General features: G+C 43.0%; 1 protein-coding gene across 2 annotated transcripts in view; it reads right to left on the minus strand.

Moving 5' to 3' along the window:
• Positions 1-12,106: 12,106 nt before the first annotated feature.
• The window catches only part of GRM1 (glutamate metabotropic receptor 1), a 348,044-nt gene continuing 343,813 nt past the window's right edge, over positions 12,107-16,337 (minus strand). Inside the window, exon 8 of one of the 2 annotated variants that reach the window (XM_045524657.2) lies at positions 12,107-15,653. In XM_045524657.2, the coding sequence (XP_045380613.2) occupies positions 14,726-15,653 (928 nt within the window). In that variant the 3' untranslated portion in view covers positions 12,107-14,725. The remainder of the gene's footprint in view (positions 15,654-16,337) is intronic. The other variant, XM_074368924.1, reaches the window with a different exon arrangement.

A 16,337-nucleotide genomic window follows, 5' to 3' on the forward strand; every position in this document is an offset into this window, starting at 1 on the left:
ATACTTTACAGGGCTGTTGTGAGAGTCACATGTGATCATGAAAGTAAAAGAACTCTGAAAGCTATAAAAATTAGGTATTACAATCCATCTTCTTGGTAATATGTTTTAGGTAAACTTTTTTTTTTCAAATAAGTTTTTATTGTTTGTTTTTATGTCTAGAAAGTTTCACCCACTAGGAGTTAAAGTAGGTATAGACCCTTCCCTTTCACAGATTTGAGTGTAAAGGACATAAAATGCAGGTGGTGTTGATGCGGCTGTGTGCGGAGTTAAGGTAATCACAGATGTGTGGATTTATCTAGGAAGTGGCAAAGGGTTAATGAGTTTGGGCTACCAGTTTACATCCGGTAATCTGGCAATCCAGTAATTTGGATTACATCCTCTTTCAAATGAGGGGGTTATCAGCTCTCAAGTTAGAGTTCAGACTCTAAACATAAGGACATTTGAGGGAAGAATAAGCCTATAAACTGGGAAAGGGAAATGGAATCTGTTGCAGAAAGAAGAGAGAGAGAGAGAAAGAAAGAAAGGGAGAGGGAGAGAGAGAAAGAGAAAGAGAGAGCAAGCCTGGTGTAGAATGCGATGTTTGGAGGTTATTGGTCGTTGCTAGACCTAGATCTGTTTCTCTGCTTTAGCTGCACTGTGGAATCACCCATGACTTTCTAAAAATACTGATGCCTGTGTCCCACCCCCAGCACTCGGATTTAATTGGTCTGAGGTCAATTTTTGAAAAGCTCTTTTCAGGTGATTCTAATCTGAGTAAAGCTGAGAACCACTGAACAAAAGCAGTGCCTTTCTAACTTAAAGGTGCCTACAGTTCACCAGGAAAAATGCAGGTCTTGGGTGGAACCTGAGATTCTGCATCCCTAAGAAGCTTCCAGCTCCTAACAGGGTCCTGACTAGCTTTCTCTAACTTCTGGACAGTTGTGTGTGTTAATCAGAAAGTGGATGATGATGGTGGTGATGGTGACAGTTATGATGATGATGATGCTGACAGCGAACAGTGAATGAGTATCAAATATGCGCCAGGCATTGCATTGGGTGTTCCCATGGTTAACGTGTTAAAAACCCCTAGAACAACACTATAAGGGTTGGTATTATTATTATTATTAACCTTGTTTTACAAATGAGGAAACTGAGGCTTACAAAGCCTTAGGTATCTTACCTAAGTTTAGAAACCTACTCAATATATTTGAATTCTGGCAGTCTGACACTGTGCTCTTAACGACTCTATACCCTGATTCTGGAATGATTCTGTAGCCTTCACTCTAAATGATATGCCTACCTCAGGAGAGAAAATCTGAAAGAAGGAAGCAAATCTGGAAGCATTTGTGATGCTGGCACAGAACTAAATAACGTTAAAACCTACACCTGGCTTACAGCTTTTGGCTGTGGGGACAGCTGAGAGGCGTGGCATGAGAATTTTTGCAGAGAAAACATCAGATTTCTTTTCTGGATAAGGCAAATCAAAGAATTTGCCAAGATCTTGACCTTGACTGCTCCTGCTATCACTTGGGCAAATTAAAAAACCTCTAGGTCTAGGTCACACCCCAGACCAGATAAATCAGACTCTCTGGGAGCAGGACCCAGATATTAGCATTTGTTAAAGCCTTCCAGGTTTTCTAAATTGCAGCTAACGTTGTTAATCACTGGGTTTGGAGAGTGGGATCCTGTGAGGAAACTGATGCCACTGTTGATAAAGCCCAAATGTCACATTTCCTGGGCAGTCTATTCTGGCAGCTGGAGATATTTCCTTTTTACTCTAAATGACCCTGGTGTCTACACCTCTCTGAGTGCACTGACCACATTCTGCCTTCACGAGGGGTATTTGTGCCATCATTTGACTCTCTTTGGAGCCCGTGGCTTCTGGGGGCGGTATGGTATAAAGCAGCACTGCACCCGCGTTTTCTCCCTAGCCAGCGTCCCCAAGAGAAGTCATCTTAATAAGGGTTTCTGTGGTCAAACCAGTTGAGGTAACACTGTGTATTCTTAGAGAGTCCCAATGAATATTGCAGTTAAAAGCTCTAAGATTTTCTGAAATAAGGAAGCATCTTTATCTAACCAGGGATTTTCAAAACTATTTGATGTAAAGTACTCCTGATATCCTGTTTTTATACACAAATCTGGGGGTGAGGTCATCCTAGTATAGAAAAGAGAATGAGTATATGGGGTAAGATCTGGCTACATATTTAAAAAAAAGTAATACCAAAATCATGAGGTTGTTGTGAAGGGTTAAATCAAATGAGATCATAAATAATAATAAATTAAATGACATCATTTATGACACGTGTCTATTATAGTTTCTGATGCTGTGGACTTCTTTCTTCTGCGTCTCTGTAGTCTTAGGAATATCCAGGACAGGGCTTATCTTTTACACACACAAACACACACACACACACACACACACACACACACACACACACACAGCAGCTACAAGTCATGATCCTAGCTATATTTCTTCTTTTAGAATAGTGAGAAAATTTCACAGTTCATAGGTGGGTGTCAGAAGCGTTAAATGTCACCTAAGTTGATCTCCTCTGCATTTTTTTCTGTTACTAATGGTTATAGAAGAAGAAGGAACTCTGGATGGCAATCTCCCTTTGAAATCCGGCATTTGCTGTTTACTGATTGGGCATTTCCTGGGCAGTTAACACGGTCTAATTGTGGACTCTGGCTGCACACACAGCTCCCTCCCGTCCAGACAGCCCGGTGGGTGCCAGTGCGGTCACATCTGCTGAGCAGGGGAAAGGCTCAGAACAGCGCCAGGACCCGCCACGCCCTCTTCCGCGCTCCTGGGCACTCCATTCACGTGGTTCTGAATTGCCTCCAAACTCTTAGCACAGAGCACAATGCCTGGCTTTCGGTTCTTTTTCACCAGTTCCTAAATGAATCACATCTGAGATTCTTCATAGACGATAGAAGAACTGTAGGGAGTCTGATGCAACACAGATTGAGAGAAAAGCGTATCCATGTCTATAGGGAACGGGGAAGCACAAAGAATAAAGCCGGTGATTTTGTTGTTGAGGGCACATCGCGTTCTTCCGACACTGCCTCTCACATTCCCTCCCTCCCTCGTCTCTTGATACTCAGTCTAAATGTCCCTCTTTCCTATTGCGGATGCTGGTTCCAGTTGGAAGATCAAAAGGAGGGAAGAGAGAAGACAACTCCGTGAGAATTGTTTAACGTTCAACGTAGCTTTTCTTCCTCCGTGTGTGCGGAGGGCTCGACAGGGGCCTCCTGGGCCATGAAGCATGAGCTCATGTGATGTACAACATGTGAGCCAGGGTTGTAAGTAGGAGCATGATTTTTGTAAACAGACTTTTCTACGACTCTTCAGGATTGCTTCTTTTTCTCTTCTTTTTTAATCCCTTGTCTATACCTGTACACTTAAGGCAATGATTCCCCAATCTGGCTGCACAGCAGAAACACTGGGAAATTAGGCCCAGGTGTTTCATTTATTTTTAAACTCCCTAGGGGGGTGCCTCTAAAGTGCAGCCTACCTTCAGAGTGACTGCTTTAGAGGGACTCCACTATATTTTTCACATTGGGTACTGTTAACTGACTTATTTAAAACCTGGGGGCTTGACACATCCCTACCATACTGATTGTCTGTCTGTTTCCAACAATGAATGTTTACTTCCGCTGGAAGAAGCACAGTTGAAAACCATTAGCTTGTGAGGGTCCCATCCTGACCCCAGATTCTCAGCAAAAAGCTACTAAACATGTAAAATACTGATACTCATTTATACCATAAAGGACTCAAGTAAGAAAAGACCCTCAGTCCACCTTTGGCCAGGTGATGTGACAGAGTAGCTATTAACATTTTATTTAAAATCTCTAAAAGAAACTGCAACATATGGTTAAGTTTGGCAGTGGTATATGCATAAATAACTTTTCTAACTTTGTTTTTTAATATAAAGAATAATGGTATTTGCTAAGGGATTAAATTCACATATATTTTAGGCTAAACTTCCAATGTCTTGAGTGATCCTATGATTCCCAAAATGTGAAAAAGATTTTCCTCTCTTTCCTCTAACTTTGGCCATGGAGGTGAAGCTTTTTAAAAAATTTAAGCAGTCATTTAGGACACTTTCTAGACAGAAGCTTGAACAGAATCAACTTGAAAATAATCTTTGAAAAAATTTTTAAGTATACAGAGATGGTGTTTCTTAAGCTTTTGATAAACATTTTTAGACATAAAATGAAAACCTGTTTATGTTGGCTGTAAGGAAGAGGAAAATAGACACTTTGGTTTCGAAGTGAAACTGCTTTACACATTATACATAATGATCTGCAGTATCATTATTTTAACATACACAGGCACCAGAGAAAAATGAAATTGTCATTCAGTTTTGCCTGTTGATGCCAACAGACATGGTAAACAGGAGAGATGATAATCAGGGAAAACGAAATCTTTCCTGCTTAAGCTTTATATCTAGGCAGATTTAGAATGGTGGAATAAGAAAGGGAAGATGGGCAACATTTACAGTCTCTGGGGTTTCAGACCTCAGAGCTGGAGATTCAAACCCGAGGGGACAGGAAAGAAGCAGTGAGGATCTACAGTCTTTCTGTAGGTGGAGCAGTACCACATTTGTCCAGCATTTTACTGCCTGTTAGAGTAAGAACGGGTTCTCTGAAAATCTGTGTAGCAGAGACCCTGATCAAAAAAGTGGATGTAGTGAGGAGGGTACAACTCAGTGGTAGAGTGTGTGCTTAGCGTGCACGAGGTCCTGGGTTCAATCTCCAGTACCTCCATTTAAAAATAAATAAATAAATAAAATTACTCTCTGCCCCCCAAAAAAACCAAAGGAAAAAAAGGCTCATCTAAAAAAAAGTGAACGTAAATAATGCCAAAAATTACATCTTCTTTGTATCTTAGGAACAGTCATGTCAATCCACAGGGGTCACTAGGCCTTGCAAATGTGGGTCAATGATCAGCACCCCTTTATAACTTCCATCTCTCTGGGTCTCAGGCACTGCACCCCTGAGGCTCTCTTTTCTGAGGAGGCTGCTACCACCCTCTCCATTAAAGGAGAAATAAACATATCTAATCAAGGAATAAGTGATACCCATTTCTCCTATACAGATAGATTGTATTGTGTCAGGCCAGATACTACCAGCCTGAGTGAGCAGAAACTGCTCCTTAATTATAAATCCTCTCTCCTGGGAAAGGATTTCATTCTTTCACTAGGGTTCTACAGTGATTTTGTAACTGTGTGAATTGCACACCCTCCCATCCCATAATGTTTTAACTAGTTATTTAACAAGTTAGTAAGAAGAAAAGTTAATTTTCATTTAGTTAAAATTATAAGAATGTTAGGAAGTTTAATGATGTTTTCAGTCATTTAAAAATTCTACCCCCACGTCACCACTACTTACGGTAAGTTGTATCCCGTTACAGAAGGATTAAGGTTATTTGAAGTCACATCTAGTTACTTTGAGCTGCAGAACCTTCCCTGAAGGCCTGGTGGCGGCACTCTTCACCGTCAGACTGGGTTTTGATAAACAGAAGGGACTGGTCACAGAAATCTGTGCTAAAATTTTCCACCACATGCTTGTGTGTGCGACTACAGGAAAGCAGATCATGCATTGCAGTGAAAACCCGAGAAAGGGTAACAAATCAAAAGAATCTGCACAAGCAAGCACTGTGGGTCAAGGCAGTGAAAGTGTTGGAAAGGCAGAGAGACTGATCAGTAAGGGAAGCCCTGGATTCTGGCAATCCTGTGAATTTCATCATCATCACTTACTAGCCTTGGGACTAGGCAAGCTACTTAGTAGATCTCAGCCCTAATTTTCTTACCTGTAGATTGAGGACAATGACCGTGGCAGAAACAATGAGACCTGCTCACCATTTATCACCTTAGGCATCAGGATGACTATAGTTTCCAGCCTGTCTTGCAGTTTGATTTCAGAGGACAAATGATCAGCTCTAGACCCAAAGAGCGTGGGTGGAGGTGAAGCCATCCACTCTGGCCTGGCTCTTTTGCACGGGCTGCACAAACTTAGAGACCACTTTCCAGGTAGGGTTGCACCCAGGGTGGAGGAGGGTGGCCTGACCTGCATGCGATTTTACGCGAGCACGAAATAAATGTTACCTTATTAAAGCCCTGGGATTTCAGCTCTTCCTCCAGTCCTCCCCTTCTCCTTTCCTTTCTCCTTCCTCCCCTCCCTTCCTCTCTCCTCCCAGCTTCCTTCTTTCCTGATCCTGCAGCACAGCGTAGCATATCCTGATTAATGCGGACTTCACACCTACAGCACACAGGTGTATGGCTATAGCAAGGGTATAATGCTGGGAACATAGGGACACACAAAAAGTTTTAATACTTTCATTATTTTTATAATTCAGACTCATCATTTTAGGGATTTAAAATGCTGAGGTTTAAAGGAGTTAAGTGATTTACCCACAACGAAACAGCTAATTTGAGGTATAGCCAGAGATTTTCAACCTGAGGTTCTTTTCAAAGATACTACAGTCATCCCCTAAACCAGATGTACCATTTCAGAAACATTTAGACACATTACATTTATTGAGCTAAATTTATTTAAAGACGGTATCTAATATAATTGAAGCTTTAGTGATATCTGAACAATGTTCATATCAATCTTTGTAATTGTTGAGTGGCACTTACTAGAAATTTAGCTATCTTTATATCTGTTCATGAAATTGTTCACATTTTTGAGGAGGAGATCATTTCCTCTCTCTCTCTCTTTTTCTTTACATTCTTTTGGTAAACATTCTGGAAATAATAATTACTTATTTAAAAAACAGAGTCACCTTTTAAAAATTCTCAGTACACATGTTATTTTAGAAAGACATATTATTTATTAAAGTGCAGCCAAAAGAAATATTACATATGAAAAAGGCTTTGGTATAAAATAATTCTTCATATTAATTGTAGGGTTTAAAAATTATAAGCAATCTAAATATCCAACCACAGGGGAATGGTTAAGTAAGTTACAAGGTATGCATATAATGAGATTTATGGAGTATTTTTGTTAATGTCAGTAAGAAGTGCTTTTAATGAGTTCGTGCGTGAGCACTAAGTAGATACCTCTAATGATTTACCCTAACTCCCTACCTGCTACATGGCAAATACCATGGTATTTCCAAATTCTGTTAAGTTGAAGGGAGAGAATTGCCTTTGATAGAATTTGCACACTGCCTGCATTTCTGCTTTCCTCTATTTCAGCTGCTGCTTTGTGATCCGTTTTGGCTGTTGTCTGCAAAACGGTTTTCAGCGTAGTATTTTCCACGTGGTATTCGGCGTAATTTTCAGCACAGGATAGTGGTTTGGAGTGTGGGCTTTGGAACCTAGGGGGTGTACTGCCCTCCCTGTCTGTATCTCACCAGCTTTGTGATCTCACTTGTCCCTGTTGCTCTTCCCTATGTCTCTCTGCAGCCATTTACCCACATCTTTTCCTGGCTTGGGCTGCCCTCAGAGTGGTCCAGCCCCACGCTTGACCGCTAACATCCTTTGAGGCTCTCTCCCTTGCTGTTGCTAAGAGCTCAGCACCCCCTGCTTGGATCTGTTTCTGATGTCCCTTGTACCATTTCACGAAGCTGCTGGAGGCCAGCCAGCCCCCTGCTCAGCTGTCCCAAACAGGGGCTCTGACCCTCAGGATCCACATCACTTATCTTAACCATTGGCCTTCAAGGAGCTCCCTCCCCCTTCTTGTGGTATTTTCTAAATTTTATATGTGTGGGTGAAGGAGGGGGCTGGAAGACTTGTTAACCCCTAGAGGTCCATTCTGGGTCCCTTCATTGCCAATGCACTAGGTTCTGATGGGCTTAATCACTGCCCCTGTCTACTCCAGCCATGTTGCTGATTCTTGCCCAGATTCCATTCTTCTTTCTCATGACTTATTTGCTTTCTCTTTCAGGTTATCTATTCCCAGTCCCCATAACCTGCCCTATCTAATGGCTATGCTGCTGTATATTTGAATCTCAGTTGGGAACCCGGTATGAATTATTCCCCCAAAGGGTTCCTGGATTCAGGTGCATGGTGATTGGGAACTTGGCCTAACTCCATGGGCAAGTGACTCCTTAGCTCTGATCAAGTGGAAATCCTTGCTTATGTCATATTGTTAAATGAAAACAAGCAGAGAAAAAATATAAATGAAAGATGATCCTAACTCTGTTAAAACCAAACTTACCTGCATGAAAATCATTAGAAAATCAAAATATCTGTAATATTAATATTTGATGATGTGATTGTAGATTTTATCTTTCTTTGATTCTGTAAGTTTCTACCATGCAACTTATTTTTTAATAGAAAAATGGCAGAGTTTAAGACATCATTGCAAAGAAATATCCAGAGGCTAACAACAAATTTATTTAAAGGAAAGTTGCTTTTAAACTTTTTTGTGTGTATTTTTCCTTCGCTGTAAAGAAGCAGTGGTCTCTTTGATTGATTCTGGAGGCATTTGTTCTCACTTCAAGCCCTTCAGTACACCTTTGCCTTGCCTTCTACGGCTCTTGTTTCGTATCCTAATCTGTAGCAGTGTCTGCATCTGTGTGCATGTATGTTATCCTCTATGTGCCCATCTGTTTATCCATCTATCTATCTATCTATCTCCATATCATATCTATAGCAGATATTGTTGGTGCCCTGCCCGGTCTTGACACTCACCTTCCCCACACAGGCCAACTCTTAGCATCTGCAGTTGCCAGCATCTGCAGTTCTTTGCCTGAAGGCTTTCTCTGGAGGTAGGAGCCTGCTTGTGAGACACACTAGAAGTAACTGGAATCAACATGCACTTCCCACCCCAGAAGCCCTCACCCATGACAGGCATTGCTGATTCAGTGCTCCAGACTCCTTTGCCCTTTGGGAAGTGGGGACGATCATGAGTCACGTTCCCCACTGTCCTCCAGAGTCTCCAGCAGGACCGAGCCCCACCGAGGGAACGTGCATGGTACAGGGCCATATTGGCTGCGTGTATGTTGGCTGCCCCATTTCTCCACTCTCCTAGTTTCCTGATCACTTCCCCGATACACAGCTTGCATTCAGATCCTCCTCTCAGGGTCTGTCCCAGAGAAATCCACCCTGATAATATATTCTCATTCACATCTATCTCCTGCACTTCACATGAAAATGGCTTAAGGGTTATAGCTGGCTCACAGCTACATGTGAGCTCAAAATGTGGCAAGACTGCTAACAAAATTAACACAACGCCAGGCAGCAATACTAGAATAATGGTTAAAAAGGGTGAACATATCCGTGCAGTATTATATCTAGTTATGGATGCAACATTTTAAAAAGGATATTCCAAAACTGGAATATGACCATAGCTTGATTGGTAGTTTAGGAACCTAATAACAAAGATAACAGTTAAAGAAAGCAAAGCTATTGGACTTAGAGACTAAACCACTAACTAATGGCATAATCACTGTATTCAGGTGGCTGAAGGGAAGTCATGTGCACAGTGGACTAAATGTGTTTGTCTTTTTCCTGAAGGCAGAATGCTGATGAGACAGAAGTTAGAGAAAAGCAAAATTTTGACTTTGGAACATGAACGATTTTCTAACAATTGGAGCGTTCCATTATCAAATGCAAGATCCTAGTCCCTGGAGATACTTAAGCAAAGGGCAAAAATCACCTAGGTCCATCCCATCTCTTAAAATAAGCCAGATCACATGTGTAAGCCTCTGCGATTCTCATCAGAAGCTCATTTCGGTCACCAGCATCTTGTCTCTGCAACTGCATCAGCCTCCCCTCCTGTTGCATGCTTTGTTGATCCTGTTTTAGTTTTCCTGGTTCCTCAGAGACCTTCGTTCTGAATTTGTGATGCAGTTCTGTTCTCCAGCCAGCTTTGAGTATTAATGTAGTTTTGGACTTGCACTCCCAGTATCCAGGGCTGTCTGCTCTCTCTCTTTGCACAACTGCTGGCAGTAGGCCTTGTTCCCCCAGTCTCTCCCCTTGTCTCACCCCAGTCAGCAGTGGCCTCTCATCTGACCCCTGCCTGACATGGGGAGAGGAACAGGACACAGGACCTCATCCTCAATGGGGTGAGAACTTATTTTAAGTGACTTCTAAATCTACGTCCAGCTTTATAATTCTATCATATTTTTGCTTTGCAGTTTTTGGTATCCCCATTTTTAAGTGTTGTTTCTCTTGTTTATTAATCTATAAGCTTTTTCTTTCCAGCTACCCTGAGAAAATCAAGCCAGTTTTAGTTTAATAGCATCATTACTTCAGCTCCCTAACTAGGCTCTTCCTTTCTCTCATGTTTTCCAAGCCTTGGTGACCAGTTTAGCCTTTCACTTCATCTGAAGATATGTACTTCTGTAAGGAAGGAGCCCCTATCCCATACTTTCCCCACGGATGACTTTGCCCTCACTTTAACAGGTGCCTTCTTCAGCAGTCTGAGTCTTACCTGCAGGTCTCCTGCAGAGGACGCTGTTTCCTGCAACTTGCACTGCCTGGCTGGACCTCTGGCTGGGCTCGTTGGGCTCTGAGTATTGCCACCGTCTTCTGCAGGCGAGACAGACCTCTTCCCAGTGGGACAAACTGTCTCTGATGCCTGTTGTTCATGAAGAAAACATGTGTTGTTCCAGCTGGCAGATTTAAGACCAATGGGTAGAAATACAGAGCTCAGGACCCATAAGGATCTGGGAACAAACCTTCAGAGAACTGGGCTGGGAAAACTATGTGGTGTTACAACACTCATTTACTTTCTCAACAAACATTTACTGAGCTTCTGCTTTGCCTTGAAGATTCAGAAATCAGATATTAGAAAGCAAGAAGGAACTAACGGCCTACTGAGGGAAAGAAACATAGAAGTTACAGTGTAATCTGCGATGTGAATACAATGCTGTGGGAATACAAGGAGGGAGCAGTCACAGCAGATACCAGCTCCTGTACACTGTCCTGGGTTCTGGAGAAGAACATGGATTCATAGGCTTAGGATGAGGGTCAAGTCCCCACTGAGCCACTTACTAGCTGAGAGACTTTGGACAAATATTCCTTGTGGCAGCAGTACTGGGAAAATTAAATGAGAATGAATGCAAAGGACCTGCAAAACTTCTGGCACAGAGCAGGTTAAGAAAAATGTTGCCTGCCTTCTCTTTGATTCCTTCTCAGGGTAGAAATTGTTGGGACAGTTCGTGGTATCTGGATCCCAATCCCAACCCCTCCAATGTCTCCATTGTGGGGAAGCTTCTGGGCTCTCCAAGTGGAGGCCCATGCGACCCACCACCATATAGGGGCATATCTTTGGACTACACACCTGAAAGAATCGAACCATTCTTTGTTTCTCATTTTCTCCCCTGTGGGTTTTCCTCCTGAGATACCAAGCTCTCATTTCATTTCTTATTCTGTTTTCTTAGCACAATGAAGAACCCCCTGTTGATTCTGGTAATTTCTTCAACATCACCTTTCTTGGATGGAGTCTGCGTTTTCCATCTAACCACACCACAATCTCATGGATGTGACCTGGGTGCCACCAAGTTTTCTCTTTGAATGACAACTGGTAGATGCCTTACTTTGCCGGAATCTTATCCAGAGATGTGAATGAAAGAGGCACCCTTGTTTTGAGGACCGGTGAAGTCTCCATTGAAATAGAGAGAAATAGAACTTGGGATGAGCAGGAGGATATCCACAAGGGAGGAAACAGGTCCCCTTAGAGTGTAGAGCCAAGGGGAGAAAAGCTGTGCAGGGCACAAATGAAACAGACGGGGCTTTCAGATGCCTCTGTCTCTAAAGCTCTGCCAGGGATGCTGGAGTTCGCCAAGGCTCACATAATTCTTCCAGAAGACAAATGACAAGGTCTGCCACAACACTGGAAGTTTTTTTGGATTTCAATTTTAAACTCACAGATACCACCTTCCTCGTAATCAAATTATACTCTACTTTGTCACCTACCTGGTCTATACGTTTTGCGTGGTGATCTCCATCCAGCTTTCACCTAGAAGACATGTTCTGAGCAAAACCAAACCATTGAAATTACTTTTGATACCAGTCAATTTCTGTTGCAACTCGTACGAAGTACAGAAAACGGACATAGACATTTAATAAATAGAAAATATTTATTATACAGCACTGTCAAGATTATTTGACAAAAGGCAGTAATGAGCCAAAGGAAAACACTTTTACAAGAAGCTAAACAACTTGTATAAGCACGTACATTAAGGTGAAGAGTTTCTGCCCTTTTGATATAAGGTATATATGTGTACACTTCCAGTTTTGAGCAATTATGATAGAAGAGCTAATACTCTATTGTATTCAGGAAAACTTTAGTCATAATAATAGTAGGCATTCAAATAATGTGACTGGTGTTGAATGTGTAACACCTCAGACTGAAACCTCAGAGCACACTGACAGATTGCTTGAATAGCAGAAGCACTTCTCCTGATCCATTCTTACTTTAAAAATATCTGAATGCCTAAGTCCTGATTCAAGGACATGTGCCACTGGTGTTAAAATAAAATACATGTTTCACTAATAATAGACAGTATGCTTTCCCTTGCTAGTTGGCCAATTAGTAGACTGTCTATTAAGCATTGGAACCATCCATTTTCCTCATTCTGCTTCATGACAATGAAAATATGGAGCTGAAATCCACCTCAGTCGTGAGGTCTTTCTCCCAAAGGTGTAATAAAATAATTTTTTTTAAAGGAAATGCAGTCTATTCTTGATATAAAACTTTCTAAACTTGGCAGTAGAATATGGGAAGACATAAGAATGTGAGTCTCAAACATTGGAGTGGATGTTAAACTGAATAAATGATACCATGTGTATTTAAAGGTTCTGAGATGATTTTTGGCTAGAAATCAGCAGCTTCAACAGGAAGGAAGCATATTAAACATGACTGAACATAAGGCATAAACAAAGATATCTAAGGGGATCTGATTCATCCCCAAATAATACAAGAAATCAAAACAGCAAGAAAAATCTCTCTTATTAGGGGTAAAAAGTGAGATCAGAAGTGAAACAACCAAATTACACGCACGTGGATATTACACACTGCAAATAACAAAAATAAAAAGATGAGTTAAGACAGCATAGATAGGAATTTAAAGAACATGGAAATAAAAATTTAAAAAAATGAAAAAGTAACGAAAAATAATTTGAGAAATCATGACCAGACTCAGAGGTTAGTATATGTGTTAAGCACAAGCTTAAGTAGCTGTGGAAAATTCAAAAAAAAAAAAAAAATCTAAAGTAACTTGAAATAACATAAATACTGTCATTTCAATCTTACGTTTTAATCATGATGTCTGCAAATTTATAAAATGTACCTTTTTATTGTGCCCCACAGTTTTTGTGAACTTTTAATACAACAAATTTCAAACCACTTCATTAATAACATATTTCCACATCATAAAATATCTGAAAAATAAGTTCCCTCTTAGAAGAAGGACCATCTGAGCAGCATATGAAAAACATTGGACCAGAGCACTCAGACCTTCAAAGAGCTCCTGTAGATATTGATGGCAATGGTATATAAAACGTCATTGGAACATAAAAATATTAATACTATATCAGAAAGACAATCTTCTAGTTGCAGTTAGTTTGACATTACATTGCACAAATTTTATTATCACAGATATACAAGGACACAAGAACACATTCACTTGCTAGTTACGGGGACTTCAGTGACAATTGAATCTTGTCACTGAAACCACTAATAGTTGCTATGAGTACACCGTTAAGTTCAAAGATGGATTTGTTTCTGTAGTACATAGGAGAAACAATGGCACCAAGTACACATACCGCATCTTAGAAGTTCAACTGGTAAGTATTATTTGCTACAGTAAATGGAAGGTAACAATTCTGCCACATGGTTTGTTCTCTTTAACGAAAAGGCAAGGAGAGCCCCCTTGGCACACAAGCAAATCCACAAAAAGTCTTCTGCCACTCTCAAAACAATCTCGTCCGGCCTTTTCCCCAAATCACCACTAAACAAGTATCAGATGTGGGAAGCCGATTTTGTTGACTGACTTGTTCAAAGCCCCAAGCTCGTGTAGTATCCTGCTTCTCATCCCATCCTCCAGAAGCACTCCTGATGGAGTGCTTTTTGGTGATGATTTTGCCCTTATTCCTGTTTTCCTAAATAGAGGGAATTCACAGAGCAGCAGGGTGCCCACACATGCACCTTTCTCCAAGGGTGATCGCGAGGCTGGCCCTGGATGTGGTGCAGGGGGTGAAGAGAGGCCCCTTTTGGGGCGGGTTCCGAGTGTCCTGGAGACACTGTGGGACAAGCAGGGAGAAGGGCTTGAGAGCAATGAGCTGCTGTTCATCACTGTTCTCTGGGTGGTTCTGTGTCTGCCCCTCCGTCACCCATCTGCTCTGTCTGGCTCCACCATCCTCGCTAGGAATACCATGATGGTGAGTTAATGATTCAGCTGGGTGGTTCCCATGCGCAGTCCTGTTTCAAGGTGGCCAAGAGTGTGTGGGCATGTGTATCTATGCGCAATTGTCCGAAAAAATTATGTTGGTTGATTTTGTTTGTTTTTTGCAATAAAAGTTAAATACTATATGGGATTGTGCTTTGTCAGAACTCCCTTTCTTCCCAGAGAAGGCTTTTGAATAATTCAAGAATCGGAATCCTCTCCCGGATCACTTTTTGCTTGCGGAGTCCAGCATCTCGCACGCCCACCTTACTAAGGCAGCCGCAGCGGTCTCCTCCTTGCTCCTGACTTCACCCTCCAGCCTCCGCTTCTCCAGCTTTCTGTCTCCGGAGGTGCTGCTGCTCCTTGACACCTCTGCGTTTCCCTGTGGACACCTCCTCCCTACAGGGTGGAAGAGCTTTGCTTATAGTCCCTCAGAATGACAGAGGCGTAGGTCACGTTGGGAGGCGTGCACAGCACCGACTCGGACACGGGGGAGCTGGGCACCGAGCTACCCGAGGCCACCGAGTCGCGGAAGGGGGACGGAGGCGTCAGGGCAGGCGAATCCTCTAGGGTCGGTTTGCTGGCCGCCTGCAGGTCCTCCTCCTCCTCTTCCAGCTCGTCTTCCTCCGTGTTCCCCTCCCGCTCATACAGGTACTCCTGCAGGAGCTTGAACCTCTCGCTGTCATCGTCGTCGTCGTCCTCCGCTGGCGAGGAGGCGGGCTCCTCCCCGAAGGTGCCCAGCTGCAGCGGCAGCATCTGCAGGTGCTGAGGGACCGCCGTGGGCGGGAACAAGGACCGCACCCCGTTTCCCGGACCCCCAGGGACTGCGAGCACCGCGTTGAAATCGGGGATCCCGGTGCTGAAATTGGTGACCACCCCCTGCAGCTGGTCCAGGAGAGATTTCTGCGGTGGCTGTGGCGGGGGCAGCGGCGGCTGCTGGAGGGGAGGGGGCAAGCCCTTGGGGACGGCCGGGTCGGCCAGGAAGAGGGGGGTCTCCTCTGCAGTCAGGTGGGGCGGCAGAGGCGGGGTGCTCACCGCGGTTGGCACGCGTCGGTGCACCACCATCGAAGGACTGCTGGGAGGGCTGAAGCCAACCGGCTGGGCGTCTTCCTCCTCCACGTTGTAAAGGGTCTTGGTGCTGGTATCTGAAAAGGTCAGGCTCTTTCCGGAGCCTTGGTAACTTTTAGTGAGGGGTTTGATGACGGCTGTCTGGTTGCAGGCCGTCTCACTGGTCTTCACGTGCACAGAGAGGCGGTGCCACATGTGCTGTCCTTTGGGCACCTGTCTTCCACCTGGTTCAGACCATGACACAGACTTGCCATTAGAACTATGAATAAAATAGAGATGGGTTTATTTGCAGATATGTCATGCACACAGAAAACATACATATAAAACATTTGCAAGCCCAGCTGAAAGCAGTTTGACTCCCCCCTCCACCATATGCCTGTCCTCCACACCCCCAGCCTCTCCTTGCTGCAGATCAAACGCCAAAAGTTGCCTCTGAAGCTGCAGCCAGTGATTCCGTCAACTCCACAACCAGGCAGGGCATTTTTGACCCTGAAAAAGTTGTAGGGGAGAAAAGTCAGCTTGTTGTAGAAGCTGCTACTTTCATTTAGGTCTAAGATTTCACAGTTGTTAGACACACACACACACACACACACACACACATTCTAAGGCGATGGTAAAACCGCTGCTCAATGAAACCTTTGCAAGATTCCAAAATCGATGGAGGAAATAAATTAAAAATAAAATCTCAGTTACACATGGACAACAGACCATTATGACCATAGCTATTGCCCCCTTTCTTCTTAGTCCGTGGAACAAATTAAAGCCCACGTATAAAGCTACTTTCATCATCCTGCAGGGTTATAAAATACATCCTCTCTGTTGCCCATTCTGATACGCAGGTATTTCCTGTGGTAACAGGGGCAGGATGGTCATGCCCATGGCACCTGTACAGAAGAGAAAAAAAAAGGAGATGACAGAAAAACCCAGACCCATGTTCCATTTA

This window comes from Camelus bactrianus, chromosome 8 (assembly GCF_048773025.1).
Source record: "Camelus bactrianus isolate YW-2024 breed Bactrian camel chromosome 8, ASM4877302v1, whole genome shotgun sequence".
Classification (NCBI taxonomy): Eukaryota; Metazoa; Chordata; class Mammalia; order Artiodactyla; family Camelidae; genus Camelus; species Camelus bactrianus.